The sequence below is a fragment of the Meleagris gallopavo genome, chromosome 3 (assembly GCF_905368555.1).
Source record: "Meleagris gallopavo chromosome 3, MGAL_WU_HG_1.1, whole genome shotgun sequence".
Taxonomy (NCBI): Eukaryota; Metazoa; Chordata; class Aves; order Galliformes; family Phasianidae; genus Meleagris; species Meleagris gallopavo.
In genome coordinates, this window is record NC_139406.1 from 88,893,324 (window position 1) to 88,915,055 (window position 21,732).

At 39.6% G+C, this 21,732-nt stretch overlaps 1 protein-coding gene across 1 annotated transcript in view; it reads right to left on the minus strand.

Annotated features, from left to right (window-relative positions):
- The window catches only part of FAM135B (family with sequence similarity 135 member B), a 122,912-nt gene extending 101,482 nt beyond the window's left edge, over positions 1-21,430 (minus strand). Inside the window, exon 1 of the mRNA XM_085221732.1 lies at positions 21,342-21,430. Coding sequence (XP_085077858.1) covers positions 21,342-21,418 — 77 coding nt within the window. The 5' untranslated portion in view covers positions 21,419-21,430. The remainder of the gene's footprint in view (positions 1-21,341) is intronic.
- Between the last annotated feature and the right edge of the window lie 302 nt (positions 21,431-21,732).

Below are 21,732 nucleotides of genomic sequence, written 5' to 3' on the forward strand. Positions count from 1 at the left end.
TGACTCTACTAATGGATGTGCTGGGTTATACAGCCACTCCTTGCTTCTCCCTTTCAGAAGTCAGAGCTACTGGCACCTTCCAGCTTCTCAGCGCAGAAGTGGTCAGACTTCCTCTCAGGAGAACCAATGTCGCTCTCAGATGTTAACTGCTCACTTAATGCTCAGGCAAGGTGCAGAGGTTTGTTTCACTCTCTGTTAACTGTTACTGTCGTATTGAAATGCACAGAGGAAGTATTTAGTTTTAAGCGAATCAAATGTTTTTACTTCAGGAAGCTCATCATGTCATCTCTAGTGATTTACAAAAGGCAGTGCCTAATCCCAAAGGACTCACAACAAAAAACAGAAGAAAAACGCAACGAGGGAGAAGGCTGGTACCAGCCTTGTTCTGACACTTGAACTACATCTTGCCATTGCTTACTCCTCTCTGATTAATGCCAGATCATCTCATCTCCCAAGGTGCTATGTACTTGACTTCCATTGCCAATGACATCAGTGATGGCATAATAGAGATTAGGCTAAGAAGGGTTGGTGAATCTGAGAAAAGAAATTTGGTGGATAATATTTGATGTATCTTTCTATCAAACTGGATCACTCCCATTAGGAGCCCTGAGTTATCCAGTTATTCCTTCAGCCTGGAAAAAAAAAAAAAAAGTTGCCCAGTAACAATGCTACAGGATAAACTACATAGCTTCTGCCTATTTTGAATTATACCTGACCAACTCTAAGGCTTAGAATTTCATCCTGACTTTGGCTGCATTTTAATAAATAAGCCTTAAGCTAGTAAATACTGCAAACAAGCTGACTGCATGCTGAGTCCTGTCATTCAGCCTGGAGTTCCTGTTGCTTCTCAGACCAGATGCCCTCCAGCAGTCCCTGTCAGCAAAACTTCTGTTGAATTACTGCTGCTAGGGAGCTGCAGCAGCACACTGTTTTGGAAAACAATGAGGAAGAGAGACTTCTCCACCAGAATAGCATGAGACCCCAAATCTCTATCCAAGAAGTAACATCATTGGCTATAAGAGGAGTTTAAACTTGTTATTTTTCTGCAGGAAAGAACATATATTCCATCTCTGGTAATGTTAGTAAGCCTTTTTTGTCTTGTGATGATTATTCCCTTATGAGGACTTCTAAATATGTATCAAGTAGTTGCTATACATTCCAGAAGATTTTCAGGGTCAGATGAAACAACTGTAATTATCTAGGATGATTCCTAGAAAAATACAGCACCTAGGATTTTACTGAACAATCAGTCAGAAAATAAATACAAGCTATTAGTTCCTGTACAGACACTGGGGGCTGAAAAAAGGGCATACCTGCAAATTAGCTTCATGATGAAAACATGAAAATTAAAAAAACAATACTTTTCTGTCTTTCAGGTGTATTTCTGTTTTCCCATCAGTAAGACAGATTGGAAACATTGCTATGAAAGATTTTGTAACTTTGCATCAAACAAAAAAGGATATTCCTCGCTCATGGCAAAAAACCAACCAACCAAACAACAACAAAAAAAAACAGTTACATATCTGACAAGTCAACAGTATTTCACAGGTCTATAAAGTGCGTGAGTCAAATAGCAGTGCATTGTCCATCCTCTGTCCCTTGTGGTCTATTTTGCATAGGATTTGGATAGCATATTGTTTTTGATGGGTTCTGTATGGTATTCAAAGACAGAATAAGAGAAGGTAATAGTTTTACATCTAGGATAGAGGAAAGAATCATTAAAGATACAGAATCATTAAGGTTGAAAAAGGCCTCTATAATCATCTAGTCCAGCCATCAGCTCATCCCCAGCATGCCCACTAAACCATGTCCCTATGTGCTACATTTACCCTTTTCTTGAAAACCTGCAGAGACAGAAATTTCACCACCTCCCTGGGCAGCCCGTTACAAAATCCTCAGGCTCTTTAACTTTTGATGAAGGTGGATCTAAAATTAATAGAAAATGAGAAGAACAATCCATATCCTCCTTGCAGTATAATAATGTAGCCCTCATCTCTAGCTTGAGGGCATAGTTGATATACTGCAAGCTGGCCATCTACAGTGAGGCTGTAGACAAGCAGGCAAGTGAAAAAGGAAATTTTCCAGTTATAAATGTTTGGTAGTCCCTTTTCCTTTTCCTTCCCTCCCCTTCCTTCCCCTCCCCTTTACCTCCCCTCTCCTTCCTTTCCCGCTCCTTTCCTCTCCTCTCCTTTCCTTTTTTCTTTCCTTTTTCATTTATTGTTATAACAATAAATTGTATTAAGCTTTATAAACCTACAGAGTATTTATGTGATTCATTATCATCCAAGCAAACAGTATGCAAAGGATCTCAGGATCTTGCTGAAGATGCTTAGTATGTCCCAAGATCAAATACAAATAGACATGCTGAGCCTGAATAGAAATCTTGAGCCCAAGATGTAGGGCTGGAAACTCTCAAACTAAGTGGGCCTGAATAAAATGCGGAAAAGATATACTACCTTTTGGCATTCAAGCATTAAGTTTAAGAGAAGAGCTTCCATACTTCAGTGTGTTACTGAATCAAAGCATATACTTGGCACTTGATACTTTTGATGCAAGGCTTTCATTTGGATCCAGGTAAGCCAGAACCTTGATCATTTTTATACTTCTAACTTCTTGTACCTTTCCATCAGATGATCTTTTCTCTGCAGAACCTTGCAACTCTACAGGCCATAAAAGCTCCAGGCCCTGCATCCCTGCAGCTCTCTGACAATTAGACCAACTAGCACTCTTTACATCTACTTTTACACTCACTTCAGGGGTTCTTGCCCTTTCACGCTCACCAAGGTAGCAGTGCTGTCTTTAATTTGGTTCCATATCCATACTCTTAAAGCAATCAGCCATTTTCTTCCATTTCAGGCAAATTAGAGGTGAAGAAGAGCAGGTAGTGGAATGATGAACAGCAGAGTAAAATGAAAGTAGACATGCTCTATTGTTTTCAAGAGAGGTTGGCAAAGGAAAGGGCAGAAAAATTAGGACCCTAATAAGGATATGAGCACTTATATTCTTTTCTCAAAGGCAATGAGAAACCTTGGAAACATGGTTTAATTTAGTCTCAGAGTCAAGTAGTAACATTTTTCAATCTGTTTTTAAATTATATGAGCAGCTAGAGATGGAAAGATTTTCAGCTCTTCTGGCTGAAGCATCTGAAATATCTGACACTGAAATAATCTCAGAGAGATACATAACCCTTAGCTGTTCTGGGTGTCAAGAAGAGGCACTCTATGGAAATTATTTAATAGATATAAAAGGAGATAAATATTTCTGAAGGTCATTCTTTTCATTCTTAGTTCAAATGGTTACATTACAGCTTTTTTTACAAGCATAAGATGCACAGCCAGACAAACATGGTGACTCTCATGACTTCTGAAGTTTTTCTGTAACACTTGTAAACTGAGATGTATATGCAGGTGTTTAGATTTGGAAGAGACAACAGAAAACGATAACCAGAAAACGGCTTCTCAGAAGGCTGAGAAAGGCTGCGCCTTTAAAAAGCATACAAACCTTTTCATGATATGATTCTCACATCTTCCCAGAAGACTGAAAGCCAAAGTGGTCTTGCAAACTCACTGGAAACAATGGATATATCTAACCTAGCAGACCAGGAAGATATTTTTCAGTTTATGCACAACCTGGCAATTTTCCAATCCCAAATGAATACAAAACCTGGGTGTCTCCCAGCTATTGTCCCTGAGTTTGTTTCCAAAAGAAAGAAGCCTGGGAACATGACCAAGATACAGAGTGATCTGACACACAGTGACTCATGACAGTGACTACGTCAGTGGGCAAGGGTGGACAACTGGTGTCCTCTACCTGGACTTCTGTAAGGCCATTGACACACTCTCACAAAACATCCTTGTCACTAAATTGGGAAGATATGTATTTGAATGGTGGACTAGAAAGCAGATAAGGAATTGACCAAATGGCCACACTCTAAGAGGTGTAGTCAATGGCTCGATACCCATGTGGAGGTCAGTGGTGTTTTTGAGGCATCTGTACTGGGACTTATACTGCTTAATATCTTCATTAACAATACAGACAATGGGACTGAGTTCACTAAAGGGGATAGAAGGACTGAAGACAACCAAATCATTGCCCTCTAAAGAAATTTTCCTTCTCCTCCTCCTTCTCTTTATGCCCTTTTCCTTATTTTTCTCATTTTTACTTCTTTCGCTCCAGGTTTTCTTTTCTATTGTTTCAGAAAATGGGCCATCTCTATTTCCTCCCACTCACTCCATACAAATAAAATTAGTAAGTGTGGGAACTAACCCAAATTTACCTATTTTTCTCACTGAAGTATTGGCAGTACTGAAGGAACTATTACCCCTCTTCCAAGAAAGTTGAATACTTTCTTCTAAAAGTACACTCTGTTCTGGAATAAACCTCACAGCTCTGGAGATCAAATTATTGTTTTCTGTGGAATGGATGTATCATTAACAACTGCATCAAAACCTCTCTTCGGAATGTTTTTGCTGATACAAGTTCTCTCTCCTTTACAGAAAGTCTGTACAGAATAGTGAATAGAGTCTTGATTCCCAACTGCTTCATGAATCTGCTGCCTCTGCTAAAGCTCTGACCTTCTTTTTGAGCTAATCCTCAAAATGTTAATCATGTAAAAATTCAGAGAGAGTCATTCCAGAATTTTTTTCACAGTATTAGTTTTTTTTTTTAAAGAAGACAAAATAGAAGTAGAGCAGAAACAAATTATATGACACCTGAGATACCACCAAATCGTGGAGGTGCCTGGAGTTCATAGCTCCTTAAGCTTATATAAGTAATATCTCCAAAATAGTTGCAAATATGCTCTTTGTGTGAGCAGAACACGGTACCACATCACATCCTTCTCTCTAAATTGGAGAAGTATGGATCTGAAAGACAGACAGTTCAATGCATTAAGATGTGGTTGGCTGGATGCAGCCAACAGGTTGTGATCACCAGTTCTATGCCACCTGGTGGATGGTGGATGAAAAACTTAACATGAGTCAGCAATGTGCTCTTGCAGCTTGGAAAGCAAATGGCATCCTAGGCTCCATCAGAAGAGGGGTGGCCAGCAGGGACAGGGAGGTGCTCTTGTGCAAGAGCTACTCTGCTCTTGTGAAGACCTATCTGGAGTACTGTGTCCAGGTCTGGAGCCCCCAGTACAAGAAAGAGAGCTGTTGGAGAGAGTCCAGAGGAGAGCCACAAAGATGATCAGAGGACTGGAGCACCTCTTCTACGAAAAAAGGCTGAGGGATCTGGGAAGAGAAAACTGCAGGGTGACATCATTGCAGCTTTCCAGTACCTAAAGGGAGCCTATAAACAGGAGGGGAATCAACTTTTTGAAAGGGTAGGTAACAGCAGGACAAGGGGAAATGTTTTTAAGTTGAGGGAGGGAAGATTTAGGCTGTCAGGGGGAAGTTCTTTACAGAGAGAGTGGTGAGGTGCTGGAACAGGCTGCCCAGAGAGGTTGTGGATGTCCCGTCCTGGAAGTATTCAAGGCCAGACTGGATGGGGCCCCGGGCAGCATGGTCTAATATTAAATGTGGAGGTTGGTGGCCCTGCCTGTGGCAGGGGGGTTGGAGCTTGATGATCTTTGAGGTCCCTTCCAACTGGGGCCACTCTGGAATTCTGTGGTTGGAGGCTGGTCACAAGCGGTGTCCCCAGGAGTCAGTCTTGAGACTGGTACTCTTCAATATCTTTATCAGTGACATAGATGATGGAGTTGAGAGCACCCTCAGAAAGTTTGCTGATGACACCAAGCTGAGCAGTGCGGTCAATACACTGGAGAGAAGGGAAGCCAATCAGAGGACCTGGACAGGCTGGAGAAGTGGGCCCATGTGAATCTGAGGTTCAACAAGGCCAAGTGCAAGGTGTTGCACTTGAGTCAGGGCAATCCCACATTTTTAGACAAGCTGGGGAAAGATCTCCTGTGCAGGAAGACCTAACTGTGAGTGAGTCACCAAAGAGCTTATCATACTATTAGATAGACTGCATCACTGTGAAACCTTGGGAGACTGGAGTGTAACAGAGAGAGCAAACGGCATCTGTTCGCGTCTAAAGGTAAACAGTAGGTTCTTCTGTATGCATTGTTAATCTTGACGCTTGAGAAACCTTCCATCCTTCAGCACTGTTCTCTGGGAGAAGCTAGGGCTAATTAACTGATTAGAGGAACAGGAATTTCTTGTTTGTAAGTGAATGGTATATAAGATGTACGTTGAATACAAGTAGAACTCTTCTGATACTACAAGAAACTGAGAGAGCTCTCTAAATGGACTGAGTGCTGACAATCTCCTTGAGAGCAACCCTGTGGAGAAGGACTTCAGGGTCCTAGTAGATGAGAAGCTGGACATGAGCCAGCAGTGCGCGCTTGCACCCCAGAAGGCCAACTGTTCTGGGCTGCATTAAAAAAGGGGCGGCTAGCAGGGAGAGGGAGGTGATTGTCCCCCTCTACTCAGCTTGTGAGGCCCCATCTGGAGTACTGCATCCAGGCCTGGGGCCCCCAGTACAGGAAGGACGTGGAGCTCTTGGAGCGGGTCCAGAGGAGGGCCACTAAGATGATCAGAGGGCTGGAGCACCTCTCCTATGAGGAAAGGTTGAGGGAACTAGGCTTGTTTAGACTGGAGAAGAGAAGACTCCGAGGAGACCCATTGCAGCCTTCCAGTACTTGAAGGAAGCGTATAAACAGAAGGGGAAACAGCTGTTTACATGAGCTGATAGTGATAGGACAAGGGGGAATGGTTTTAAAATAAGATGGGAGATTTAAATTAGGAGAAAGTTTTTCACTCAGAGGGTGGTGACACACTGGAACAGGTTGCCCAGGGAGGTTGTGGATGCCCCATCCCTGGAGGCATTCAAGGCCAGGCTGGATGTGGCTCTGGCAACCTGGTCTGGTGGTTGGCAACCCTGCACATAGCAGGGGGGTTTGAAACTAGATGATCACTGTGGTCCTTTTCAACCCAGGCTATTCTATGATTCTGTGATTTTCTAAATAACTAAGAATAAAACCTACATTTTCTTCAATCAAAATGCAGAAATCAAGTACTCCTCAATAATCATACCATTTCAGACCAAGTCTGTAAAGAGTCCTTTTAGAGAAGAGAGGGCTGACACTTTTCTGCAGTTATATTGTAACTAAGTCTCAATACAGCTGGGTCCAGTTCCCTCCTATGTCTGAGATCATCTATGCCTTTTCTGTTCTTTTCCATATGGTACTGTTTTCACTCCTGCTGAAACTCTTCCTGTTTTTATTGAATAAAAAATATTAATTGGATCTCAGATCAGCATTGTAAAATAGACACATCCTTATACCTCCAAATCTTCATCCTGCTTGAGAATATAATTATTCACCTAACTAGTTTCCTCCATTCACTACATATCAGATAAATGAACCTAAATTGAACTCGTACATTCTATCCTGGAAAGCAAAGTACCCAAATATCTGATAGCAATAAAAACACCAGACATAAGACCCATCATAGGTCTGAATTTTCCTCAGCTTAAATGAAATGATCTGTACTAAATCTGAATGCATAACTATTATTCCCACTGGCACAAGTAAGCCTTCTTTTCATATCCAGTGGTTGAGCAAGACAGAGTTGCTCTTACCTGAGAATCATAAAATCATTTAAGTTGAAAGAAACACTTAAAGGCCACGTAGTCCAACTCCTCTGCAATTAACAGGGACACCTACAACTAGACCAGGCTGCTCAGAGCATGGTCCAATCTGACCTTGAATGCCTCCAAGAACAGGGCAACCACCACATCTCTGGGCAACCTGTTCCAGTGCCTCATCACCTTTATGACAAAAAAAATTCTTCCAATCTAGACCTCACTTTCTTTAGTTTGAAATTCCCCTTGTCCTATCACAACAGACCCTGCTAAAGAATCTGTCCCCTTCTTTCCTATAGCTCCCCTTTAGATATTGAAAGTCTGTTCTCAGACCTCCCCAGAGCCTTCTCTGCTCCAGGCTGAACAGCCCCAGCTCTCTCAGCTTGTCCTCCTAAGGGAGGCATTCCATCCCTAGGACCGTTTATGTGGCCTTCCTTTGGATACACTCCAACAGGACCATGTTTCTCCTGTACTGAGCACTCTGCATCTGAATACAGTACTCCAGGTGAGGCCTCACCAACACAGATCAAAGGGGCAGGATCATCTCCCTTGACCTGTTAACCACTCTTCTTTAGAGGCAGCCCAGGTTATGGTTGGCTTTCCGGACTGCAAGGGCACATTGCTGGCTGCTGTTCACTGGTACCCTGATGTCCTTTTCCTTACATTCCCCAGCTTCTACTGATAGCAGCTGTTGCCATAATCCAGGTGCAAGCCATTGCATTTGAATTTTTTTGAACCTTATACGGTTCACCTGGGCCCACTCCTGAAACTTGTCTAGATGACTCTCAATGGCATCGCATCCCTGAGGCATGTTGACCACACCACACAGCTTGGTATTAAATTGGTCAGCAAAAATTTCAGAAAATGAATTAAAAATCCACAGCCACAGCATCCTCAGCAATTTTGCTGTTGATTGGCTGCAGACATCACACCAAACAGTCACATTATAAACTGACTTCTCATTTATTGCAGGATACCGTTATAAATATTTATCATGCATAACCACATGAGAACAAGAGATTACTAAAGAACAGTTCATTTTTTCAGATGCATTTGATTTGTAACACCTCTCATTGGCAGATGTTATCCCACAAATGAATGACTGTTCTGAAGTAACAGAGTGGACATAGATTGATGGGAGAAATTGATCTGCATTTGTTAATGCACTTTTGCTGCAACAAGTACATTAAGTAATTAAAGTGCTAAAACAGATCTTCCCATCCAGACACTCCATATAGTCAACTCCATTAAAGCAAGGACAAAGGCCAATTGTTTTTCTCACTGCATCTCAAGCGCACCTTGTCTGCAGTACAGACTCTATATACTTTGATTTCATCCATAGAATTAAACTACCCAGTTACACAAGCAGTTATTAACATAAGGCGACTCTAAAGGATGAAGCATCAAAAAGAGTAATGATTTTGGGATCCTCACCAAAGCCATCTTAAAGACATCTGATATGGAGATAGTGTACAAATTTCCCTTCTGAAAATTAGACTTTGGGATGATTTAAGCAGAATAAAAAAATATCTAGAAAACAGGAGCCAGAGACAGTCTGGGACAAACTTCTCCCGTGGCCAATAATGTTTTCTATAACCTCATCATCTGAGTACTTGTGATTGTATTCTACTCTTGGGAACAATCTTCTGAAAAATTATTACTATTCCCATGTTTGCAGATAAAAGCTGAAGAACTGAAAGGCTGTTCAGACCCACCTCAAGAAATTTCCTAAACTCATCACTCACTCCAGCACATAATAAAAGTCATAGATCACTTGGGTTTGGTACACATACAATTGGAAGATTAGCGTGGTAAGGATGGTACTTCACAAGTTTTATAGTAGGAAAGATTATCGTGGTGAAAAAGAAACAATCAAGGAAGAAATGCTTACCCATGTCTGAGGATTTAGGCTAGTGGTGGAAAGCTCCCAAAAAGGAGGGATCTCCAAAAAGAGATCCTTCGCCAGTGCTAGTCAGCTCTTAAATGAGGTCTAGGAGGTCACACAGGTGAATTGCCTCCGCCTGTGCTCCCGCAGTTGACCCAGTCTTTCCCTCAGATGATGAATCAGTGGTTCGGGCCGTGACTCAACAGTTCCCATACAGTATACTTGCATTAAAATTACAAGACTGTGGAAAAGTGTGTAGATAGTACTGCCAAGAGAATGGATTAGTTCAAGCATATGGCAAAGAAATAGACCTGAACTCTCATCTCCTAGCCACTATTTAGTGCTTTCCCTCTTAAAAAGATGAGTGTGGGGCACTAAATCAGTGACATGATAATGAGAGAAATTACCATATTTTTGCTCAACCCTAGTTGAAATTTTACATATTCAGTTTCCAGCAGTCATTAAGAAAGTACTGAAGCCAGGCATATGCAATATCAGAGAGAAAATTCTGAACAGTGTAGTTACTTAAAACAAATACATGTTGGAGAGGCCATAAATGTTATATTGATTTGAGAGCTTACGATAATTCCAAATTTCATCTTATCACTACTCATAGAATCACAGGATGGCTTGGATTGGAAGGGACCTCAAGGATCATCAGGTTCCAACCTCCCTGCCATAGGCAGGGCTGCCAACCACTAGATCAAGTACTAAACCAGGCTGCCCAGGGCCCCATCCAACTCTACTTTCACACCTCCAGGGATGGGGTATCCACAACCTCTCTGGGCAGCCTGTTCCAGCACCTCATCACTCTCTCAGTGAAAAACTTCCCTGACATCAAATTTAAATTCCCTTCTTCCATTTAATACCATTCCCCCTTGTCCTATCACTGTGTGTAAAAAGATGATTTTCCTCATGTTTATAATCTCTATTTGAATACTGGAAGGCCAAAATGAGGTCTCCCTGCAGCCTTCCCTTCTCCAGGCTGAACAAGCCCAGCTCCTTCAGCCTGTCTTTGTAGGAAAGGTCCCCTCTGATCATCTTTGTGGCCCTCCTCTGGATCCTCTCCACAAGCTCAACATCTTTCCTGTGCTGAAGGTGTGACCTGCACGCACTATTCCAGATGAGGCTTCACAAGGGCTGAGTAGAGAGGGACAATCACCTCCCTTGTCCTGCTGGCCACCCCTCTTCTGATGAAGCTCAGGACACCATTGGCCTTCTGGACTGAATGCACACACTTCTGGCTTACGTTAAGTTTTTCATCTACCAGGACTCCTAGTCCTTCTAAGCAGGAACTACTCTCAAGGGTTCTCCCAGTCTGTATATATATCTGAGATTAACCTGATTTAAATGCAAAACCTCACACTTTTCTTTGTTGAACCTCATTAAATCCATATGGGCCTACCTTTTGAGTTTATCAAGATCCCTTTGGATGGCATCCCTTCCTTCTGCAAACCCAACTTCACTTCAGCCCAGATGAGCCACATTCAATACTTGTCTTTCTCTAGTCAGAACTAGCTGAGTCATTTGGTGAGGAAGAGTGTGCTCACTTTACTTCAGTCACCTTTCCCACGTGGGAGTGCAGCTGATTTTTCTTGGTCATGAATGCTAGAATCCTGATTAGTCATTAAAACAAATGATTTGTAAGTACACATTGCAAAACGTTCAGCAAATTGGCCTCTGTGGAGTCACAGTTTGAGAAAGAAAAAAAAAAAAGTACGATTTAGTGAATCAAAATATTCACTTTCTTGCCTTCTTTCTGAAAGTATTCTGTGTATCAGCTTTTCTCATTTGTAAAATACAAACAGCTCGAACTAAGGAAAGACATTTTGAAGGATAAGTGAAGGTTGTAAAGTGATTTGTGATACAAGGATAAAAGGTGACGATACTTATGCAGAGCACAGTTTGGTATAAATAGTCTGTCTACCTGGGTGGAAAGTTTTGCACACACCAGGAAAATTCAGGAGTCAAGAGGTAAGGATGCAGACAGAGAAGCTGTGGTGCTTTCTCTTGAAAGACAAACATTAAAATATATCATACAGACAGTGATAGCCAAGAGGAATGTCATGCAAACAGATGGAATCCATTCTCTTAGGAAACAAAATGCAAGATGTGATGTTAGATGAAAATCTTAGGGGATAATACAGTTAAGAAGATAAGAAAATAAAGTGAAAATCTGGGGTTTAGACACCTTTTAAAGCTAATCAGTCATCAACTTGCAAGACAGCTTATTCCATTGCCTATAACTTTAACAACTGGCTACTATAAATTTTTCTTCAAAGCTTTTGGAGTTTAACTGGGCAGTGCTTTGCCACTTTTTAATAAATATACTTCATAAAATAAAAATATTTTGTAAGCAGAGATCTTAAGTTAGAAGTATTCTGGAGTACTGTCTGGAGTATCACAAAGTGGCTTTAATTACCCTTAAGAAAGTTGATTAAGTTCTTGGTTCAACAAAGAAAAGATTTTCATTTAATGGGCTGAAGTCATATCTTTGTGGTGAATTTCTATTGGAACAAATAGATGTTGTACAATAAATAGTTGCTTTTCACTCTTGGCTCTTCTAGAGGGAGCTGTGCTCTTCATTCACACACTCAAGTCTAATTATTTTAACTAGTAAGTATTTGTGCTAAAAGATATAGTGGAGAATCGATGACCAAAAAAAAAAAAAAAAAAGAAAAAATTCTTAGAATCAGAAGGCATTAAGCACAGCATTAAAAATTGGTCTTCTCTGGGACAGGGAAGGAACTTGCAAGATGGTGAGGATCTGGACTCAGAAATATCAAGATTTAAGGGGTGGAGCATTGAATATCAATGGAAAGCAGAATTTAATCTTATTTGTGAGATGCATTTCTCAGCTAAAATAACTTTTTAATGTTAATAAAATCAACCTGTTTTGAGCTACAATTTAGATAGCTAGAAGAACTACTGGGAACCATGGTTCTGACAGTAAACCAGTAGAAACTACTAACTACTACAAAGGCTGATACTGAGTTGATGTTGCTCAAGGTTGATGTCTCTGTTTTTTGAGGAAAGTTAAGATCACAGTCATCCTAGACTCAGGGATTCATTTAATCTGGAGGGGACATGGAACACCATCAGCTCATCATCTGTTCAAAGCAGGATCAACACTGAATTCAGACCAGATTGCCTCTGGCCGTGTCCAGTCAGGTCTTGAACATCTCAAAGGACAGAGATTCTAGTCTCTCTGGACAAGTAATTCCAGTGCTTGACTACTCTCATAGGATTTCATTTTCCCTTCTAACCAGTAACTGTGGGAAAGAACCAGGTTTAGCTATTCTCTGAACAGCTTGTCCTATATTTAAACACTGCATTTGCTACTGACGATTATGCCACACTTTCTCTAGGGATATGCACAGAGTGTAACAATGCGATAACACATTCTGAACACAGACAACTTCATCTGCCTCAATTAGTTGCTGTTTGCAAAGTGCTTAAGTGAGGAAAAGTGCCAAAAGGGCGAAAATGCACTCTCATATGAAAAACTGAAGAATAACTTCCCATTCCATAGCATCTTATAATTACTGGAGCTGTCCATTCAGTAATTTATGGCACTCTTCCTCTTGTTTAGAATAGCTGTATTGACACTGTGCTGCTGTAGTGTTTACATCTCGTTCTTCTACAGTTCAGTTCTTTCCTTTCCCTTATGCAAAAACGGAGACGCAGATGTGAGTGACTCCCACTGGTAGACACTGGTCCGTCTGTAGCTTTATGAATTAGGAACTGAAGCCAACATTTGAAGTGTATCTCTGTATAAATGTAAATTATGTTGGGTGAATTTGAAGCTTCTTTCTGACATTATTCACTCAGAAAGTTATCAAAGGAGCAATGTAAATGTCACTTGGTCTGAGGTGACATTTGCTTTCCTTGGAGAAATAGTATCCAGTTGTTAAGGGAGCAAAGGTCTTTTCTTTGGTCAACGAATTACAACAGCTAGTCCACTCTTTCTTTCAGAATAAAAGGCTTGCAAGGATCCCCCCTGCTTTCTAGTCTTCCAGAACTGATTACCAGCAAGGGTTGGTTAATACTTGAGATCCTGGACTTAGTTTTAAAAATATAGATTTTTACAAATAAATGACTATGAAACTATTTGGGAAGATACTACCTTCTACGGTTTCCAGAGCATATATAAGCATTGACAGGTTAATATTAAATAATACAAGTTTCTTCTCTAATTGCCTGACTCCAGGAAACATCTTTCAAAAAAGTGTAAGATCTGCATTGAAAGCACAGACATTGCCAAAGGCTCAGTTACAAGTTGGCACAGAAATTTTACTCAGTCCTTGCTTAATATTAGATATCACAAAAAAGCTTCTTCAGAGGCAAGAGTTTCAGAGATGCATTGCTTGTCAGCCTCTAAATCAGAGAAGACATACTGCAGCAAGCTGATGGAGACACCTATTAATGTCAATGGTTTTGAACAAGGCTATAGAAGCCTGAAGAACTTAAAGTGCCACATAGTTTAAATTGATTTCCTGAGTACTTATCAGTCTTGAAAACTGAGACTGGAAGCACAGTGAAAACCATATATTTTCTGAGATGTAGATGCTTGTATTATTTTATTCATCTGTTCTTCACAACCAATTGCTGACAAGATCATTACAAAGGATACTTACTGCTTTGTACTGGCTTTGTCTATACATCCAAAATTTTAAATCCTTCTTTAGTTACTAACACATACATAAACACACAAGCTGATGACTTTTTTTCTTTTTTTTTTAGCTCATTAATAATGAAATTTTTATATTACACATGATAATCATCACTAATATCTGAGCAATCCTCAGCAGTGCTTCCAACAAGACTGAGGTCTATGATACATTTTTTTCTGTTATTCTCTCCTGTTGGGGAGAAATTTCAGCAGCAGAAGTTTTCCTATTTTAACTATTTTAACTATACTCTGAGCACACACTCACTCTATGTATTGTGTACTCTTGTCAGAGATGGCAGATCAGCTGTAACACGCCTCACCCTTGGAGATAATGCCTTATCCTATAAGGGTTCACTGCACCACTCCAGTCAGGCTCAGGGAAGAGGTCATCTTTCATGCAGATACATTTTCCATTCCTAATACAAAGTTCTATTCTGCTTAAACTAAGAAAAAAAAAAAAATGCTGATCAAATTCAGTCCTGAAGTAAAGAATCCACCTATAACTAGATTCTGGTCACTGACTGCAAAGCCTTATGAAAACAGTAAGTTATCCTCTGCTTCCTACACTGGCTTCTTGCATGATGCAGCACCCAACCTGATCACAATAACCTTTGTGGAGTGTTTTGTAACAATGGTAATTCCCTAAAAATGACGTTCTGCTGCTCTGAATAATTGACACGAGAATATTTGTGAGAGGCTATCTCCTAAGCAAATAGAGATAGCAGTATCAGGAAGACGTGTATTGACCAGGGCTATTATCAGCAAGCTGCCTAGGGACAGTCCTAAGCTGCTGGTCAGACAGACCAGCTATGGATACATATATCTTTCACCAAAGGATAGAGAGCCTTACTCTACAAGAAATTGTCCTCTAACTACTAGCTTGTGTCTTATTTAGGTTCATTTTCTCCTTTTTCAGCTACTCACTGAACCACTATAGAGTGACACAAATATACAACAGATGAATTTTCATATTCTCTGCAAAATGTTGTCACTTGATTTTATACCACCTGGCTAATTGTACAATCTGCAAACATTTCACAAAAATGGCGGAAAATATGCAAAGGGAAATGACCAAAGTAGAGCACAGAAGAAGGAGGTCCAGCAGGCAGGGCACAGTTTTTATCATTGTACACTGCATTTCAGAAAGGATAGATGGAGGTTTTTCTCCACATCTAGCAGGTGAAAAATCTCAGAGTCCTGAGTACCGTCTATTCTACCAGATACCATCAGATACTCTGAGTACTGAATACCATCTTTTCCTATCAGACAGAACAAGAGGTAATGGCTTTAAGTTGTGCCAGAGGAGGTTCAGGCGGGATATTGGGAAAAATTTCTTCTCTAAAAGATGGACCAACCATTGGAACAAGCTGCCCAGGGAGATGACGGAGACACCATCTGGAGGTTTGCAAGAAAAAGGTAGATGCGGAACTGAGGGACATGGTTAGTCGGCATGGTGTTGATGGCCTAGATGATCTTAGTGGTCTTTTTCAACCTTAATGATTCCATCATTCTATTTCTATCCAGGCCCTTTATTTCTGAATTCAGATTGCATATATTTTGTGATATTGCCATATGTAGCTGACAAATTCAAAACCATTAGTTATTTAGATATCTCTATAAACAAAGAAGTGACACGACAGCGACACGTAAGAAACATCAGAACATTGCTTATTTGAAGGAGAAAGAAAAATTTCCAATGTTCAACACTGATAAGTGTTGAAGGAGTTTGTTGAGAAGATGTTCTGCACCTGTACGACAGTCTTTTAAGTTATGTTTTATCCTGTTTGGGTTCAATCTCTTCCCCCTTCCATTGGCAGTGGAAAGTCCACCTATCATCAGTAATCAGTGAGAAATTGAAGGCTGCAGCACTGACAGACAGATAAGAGAACTGTCTTGACCAATAGTCATGAAAATAAATCAGTATATATTATTCTCCAAAAGCTAGGCATTTGCTATCCTTTGGGATGTTGATATTTAGCTGTCTGAGCACCTGCACCCCAGCTGCTTTGATGAATACAGGTTGGTGATGCAGTTTTAAATCCTATATGTTCAGTGCATAAGGCTCTGAACACTATCACTAAGACTATGTCATTGCCTTCTTATTCTTGAGCCCTTTATTTCAGAATCTGCTGCCTTTCAGTGAAGATCTGATAAAGAGTCACAGAAATATGTCTTTGTGACAAGAAAAAAAGTCATTTCTGTCAATATATCTGTTCCAAGGGACAGCAATCATTATTCTAGAAAAACATCATTCTGGCATGCCTGTTAGCTCTTCATTTTCTTTTTATCTCATTTATATTAAAAAGAATCCATGCATCTTATATAAATTAGGTAAGTACATTCAAAATGAAAGATTTACAATCTAAAAGTGATTTATATTTCATTACAGGTTAGAAGTTTTAAGAAATGGGAAAAAAGTAACAAGATTTTCTTCTGTCCTAAACTTTTTATTTATTTACTTGTACATTCTGACACTGTACCTACAAGTCTTCAAGAAGTAAGGTCTAAATCTCTGATCATAATTTGTATTTCCAAGGTATGCATTCTGGCAGAAAAGGCCATGGTTAATTACAGAACCCCTGCATGTTGAGGAAAGGAGATAGTTCATGTCAGTGGCACAGTGCAGTATGTCATAACTGACTACATGAAACACTGCTGTCCATCCAATAGGCAAGAGCGATGTTTTACTATGTAAAGACTTTGTCTGCTAAGATTTACCATCATCTTTTTGACAGGTCTGGATCATAAGAGTTCTTTGATTCATGCAAGGTACCAGAAACACTGAGACCACTTCTCTGGTCACTCGGGCAAATCTGTATCCAGTTTAGAAGCTGGAATATTTTTTTTTTCCCCTGATTTTTATCGTCACTCTCTAAACACAAACACCAGTGTAACTGTCAGACATTTACAAATCACAGCCTGAATTTGAGGAGTGAAAGGACTTTGATTCCACCCTGTGACTGGTAAGGACATACCTTGATCCTTGTTTCTTAACATATAATTGCCAGAATCCCAAAGTTATGAAGACAGAATATCACCTTCTTTGTGCTCTCTATTCCCTCCCAGACTTCAAAAGTTACTTATCTTGTGAACTTACTAGCATGTTTTCTGTTGCTTTTAGTTTGGTTTTGTTATTAAGTAAGGAAATCCATCATACATATTTGGAATGCTTTAAGAAAAAGAGGTGCAGAAGAATTGCTTCTGACAGAACCAGACAAATCAATTAATTGATTTCTGGAAGTCATGGATAATTTTATTTCCTTCTCTACTAAGAAAAATCAGAATCAGTCAGCTGATTTCACTTGAGAAAATATCTGTCACCAGTTATTAAGTGGAACGTGATGGAGAGAAAACTTAAAAATACTTTTTCTTGCAGAAGTTGCATTACTTATTACTCAGTCTTTCAAAATGCACTGCAAATCCTTTGGCTTGGCCAAAGAAAAGGTTCTTTCTTCCTGTGTATCAGTACCTACAGCATTTAAACTTTGATATTGGCAAATTCTGACATTGTTTTGTTTGTGCTTTAGAAAAAGACAAATTTAACAGCAATAATTGATCAGACTACCTGTAACATATATTTTACTGATGACCCTTTTTGTTATGTATAGAAGAAACATAAAACCACAGTAAGTATTTATAAAAGCCCCGAGTGCTTTCTGTATCAGTCTCTATTAACCATTTATACAGGCTAAGAAACATTAGTTTTAGACTGTAAGGCAATGATTAAAATATCACAATGTAGAATTCATGTAGATTAAGGAGTTTCCACATCTCATGGGAAAGGAGAGATGGCAACTGCCTCTGCGTACTTACACAGTTCAAAATAGCTTCCAGAGCAACCACAAATAGAACCAGAACCATTACTGAAGGACTAACATTTTAAAACACTTTGGCTTTGTGGCTTTAGGCTAGCAGACCATCTTCTTAATCAGTCTGATTACTAACCAACACCTAATGGCTCCAGAACGGCTGATTCTTCCAGGGTTCTCTAGCTAAACCTTGATGATTTATTCATGCCATTATTTGCACTAAGGACTCTTCTCTCACAGGCTTGCTGTTGGCTCAACTATGCTCTCCACAGAGTAGAGTTCATTGCTGCCCCTCTGCTCCCTGTGAGGAGCTGCAGCCACCATCAAGCTTCCCCTCATCTCCTCTGCTCCAGGCTGAGCAAACCCAGGGACCTCAGCTGTTCTTCACATGCCTTGCCCTCTGGACCCTTCATCAACTTGATGGACCTCCTCTGGACACTCTTTAATAGTTGTATGTCTTTCTGAGGACAGAATTGCCCCGAGCACTGGAGGTGAGCAGAGGGGACAACCCCTCCCCTTGCCCAGTGGCAATGCTGGGCTTGGTGCACCTCAACGCTCACTTGGTGATTGTGGCTGCCAGAGCACACTGCTGACTCACATTCAACTTGCCATCAGCCAGAACTTCCAGATCCCTCTCTAAGGACCAGAAATATATTGTGAGAAATATTATTGAAATCTTTGCTTAAATCCAAAAGATTACATCTTCTGGCTTCCCTTGGGCAACTAAATGGGTAACTTCATCATAAAAGAAAATGTAGTTAATTCAACAGGAATTTCCTCTCATAAACTATGATCAATAACTACATTGTCTTTCAGGTGATTTTCAGTAACTGCCATTATAATCTCCATAACTTTACCAGGCACTGAAGTGAGACTGACAGACCTGTAGTTACTAGGAAAATTTTCTTGCCCTACTTGAAATGTGGGACAACATTCAGTCGACCAGTCCAGATTCCCAAGAAGGACAGATAGCCAAGACTAAGTGCTTTGGAAATTTCATTCCTATTTCTGTGCAGCTATGTTGTACCAACTCAGGAATTTCAACCATATGGTCCAATGTCAATTTGGCACACAAATCTAGTGGTGTTCCACAGAATTTGGTGACTGAAGCTCCAGTCTACTTCTATTGATTTCAGTAGCAAGGCTGCTATGTATTTCTAAGGATATATAATCATGTCCTTGGTTTTGATTTTTCATTTTTTACTTATTAGCTTAATAATTAATAATGTTCTTCATTGTTGCTTTTGCTGTTAAAAAACCACAGCAGTGTGCCTCCAGATAAATTAAGATTCATTTCTGGTCCACTGCTATCCTGATGGACAACCTTTCACAAATTACCTTCCTGGCCTTCAGTGAGACAGAACGATATTGACTCAATTTACAAGGTACTCAGAGAAGAAAAACATTAGTTAAATAGAAAATTCCTGTTATCATTACTTCTACCATCCTCTCATCCGGAGAGACTATATGTCAATCCAAGATATTCCAGATGTCCACTGTGAATATCAACAACAGTAGTAGAGGAAAAATAACTGTGCCCAAGTTAAAATGAAATTTGGCAAAATCATTTACTCATTTTCTTCACATTCTCGTGCTACAGCGATAAGAGCTACTGAGTAGATGAAGCCAGACAGAGGATGCTGATCAGCAAGTGTGAAATGTAGTAAAGGATATTATTGGAAATGTAATTAGTAAAATTATGAAAGAAAAGCAAATACATATAATACTGTGCAGGTTACAAAGAAATAAAAAATTAAATAAATGAATTATTGCAGTATAACCTATAGCCCTGCATGTTTGGAATATTAATCAGTAAAGCAGGGTAAGCACCAGAGGGAGAAAAAAAGGAAGGGTAATTAGGAACTCATTAGTGTGACAGCAGAATATATTATCTGTGTTAGTGCTAGGCCTACCCCCACACCAGAGATTTGATCTGACTGTCAAAGCCAAAGAAAACATTTCACAGATGCAGGTCTATATGATAACAACAACAAAAAAGGTAGCTCAGCAGTGTGAGATGTCTAAGCTTTGAGCATCCTACCACTGAAATCCAAACAAATCACTGAAGCCACAGATGGGTGCACATTTTCAAATGTGAGGAGGATCAAGTATGTTATTACACTGACCATCAAATTAAGAATCTACAGGCAAGGATTGTCTTCTAAGGTCATGAACGCCAAGGTACATAGGAATCTTCACTTATAATGCAAATAAACCAAACACCTCAAACACAGAGGACTTTTTTTCTGTTTAATATAAGCACTTGTTATAGTCAGAATGCTTTCCAATGGAACTTTGACAGATATTCACTTGGAGGCATTAACAGAATGTCAGATGCCAGCTGTTAAAACAAAATACAGCTGTGCTTCCTTCATCCAAGTTCATGGCATCTTTAACACATAAATCATCACAGTAAAAGCAAATTAAAAAAAGCCTACAACTAGATGGAAACTAGTTTTAACTAACTCATCCCAGCACCTGAACCAATTCCATATTTTTGTCACTAGAAATGAAATTCAAGATGGACAGATCAGCTATTAACCATTCCTTTGCAAAACTAAGGCATTAAAGAGTATATGCAATATACTCTTTATACTCTATGTGCAGTATACTTCAGTTGTCTTAGATGAAAGAAAATAATATTCCACAAGATCCACAGTTGTCCATGAAGTACATTCTTTTGACCCATCTGGTCAAGTATTTTAGTATAATATATTTTTCTTCATGAAAAAATGTGGGGTCCAATATGCAAGTAGAACAATTATTCACATTTGGTTAGGCTTCTCCATTCAACAGCCAATGGGTTAGTATAAAGGCTATCAGGAAAAGTGGTGCAAAAGAATGGGGGCAAAATTTTGAGTAAAGTAGAAGTTGTACATGTTCTTTTAACTTAAAGGGACATGAAAATACAATATGGCTATCCGAACTAGAACTTTAGGTGAACAGGAATATTCACATTCCTCTCTGAAATGGTGGAGTTAAATTAACATCCATTAATATAATTAAAAGAATAGTCGTAGGGTTTACAACTCTACGTGAATGCATTTTCATTAAAGTTCAAAGCAGTTACCAATTTAGCACAGAGGCTCAACACCAACCCAGAAGCATTTAAAGTGGTTATTGTGCTTATATCTGAACAGACGCTTAAAATAATTTGGAGCATTACAATACTTTATTACAAAAATAAGTCACTCAGTCTGACTTTATAGTGAAAGTAATGGACATTGATCCTTCCTGACAGCAGAGAAAGCCCAATGACATCCTTCCTTGCCCTGGAGGTTGCATGAAATACAACTCTATTTGGCAGAAAATTATCTGTTTTGGTTTGTAATTGTTTTCTGAAAATAACTCTTCTGTAATCAGCTGCAAATTAACAGAGACATCAACTCACCCTCTCTGGAAGAGGTCCACATTATGGAATTTGTGTAGCTCCACAGAAAACTCGACTGTACCCTGGACCTCAGACATGATTTTTTCAGGTCATCACCTAAACAACACATATAAAGAGGGATAATAAACATTTGAAGTATTTTTCTTAAAAAATCCTCAACTACGTAATCACATTTTGTTTGGCATCTTGGGGTTCATGCAAAGCTGATATCAACTGGAATCTTTTCAATTACTTCATTGAGCTCCGTCTTCACAAAAACTTCCAAAAACAAGATCAAAGCAGTAATTAAGAAAGCTAAAATATCCAATTAGGCCTGAGGATGGAATGATAGTATTATGGGAAATACAAGAAGAAGAGGCAAAAATGTAAATAATATATTCTGTGCAAGAAT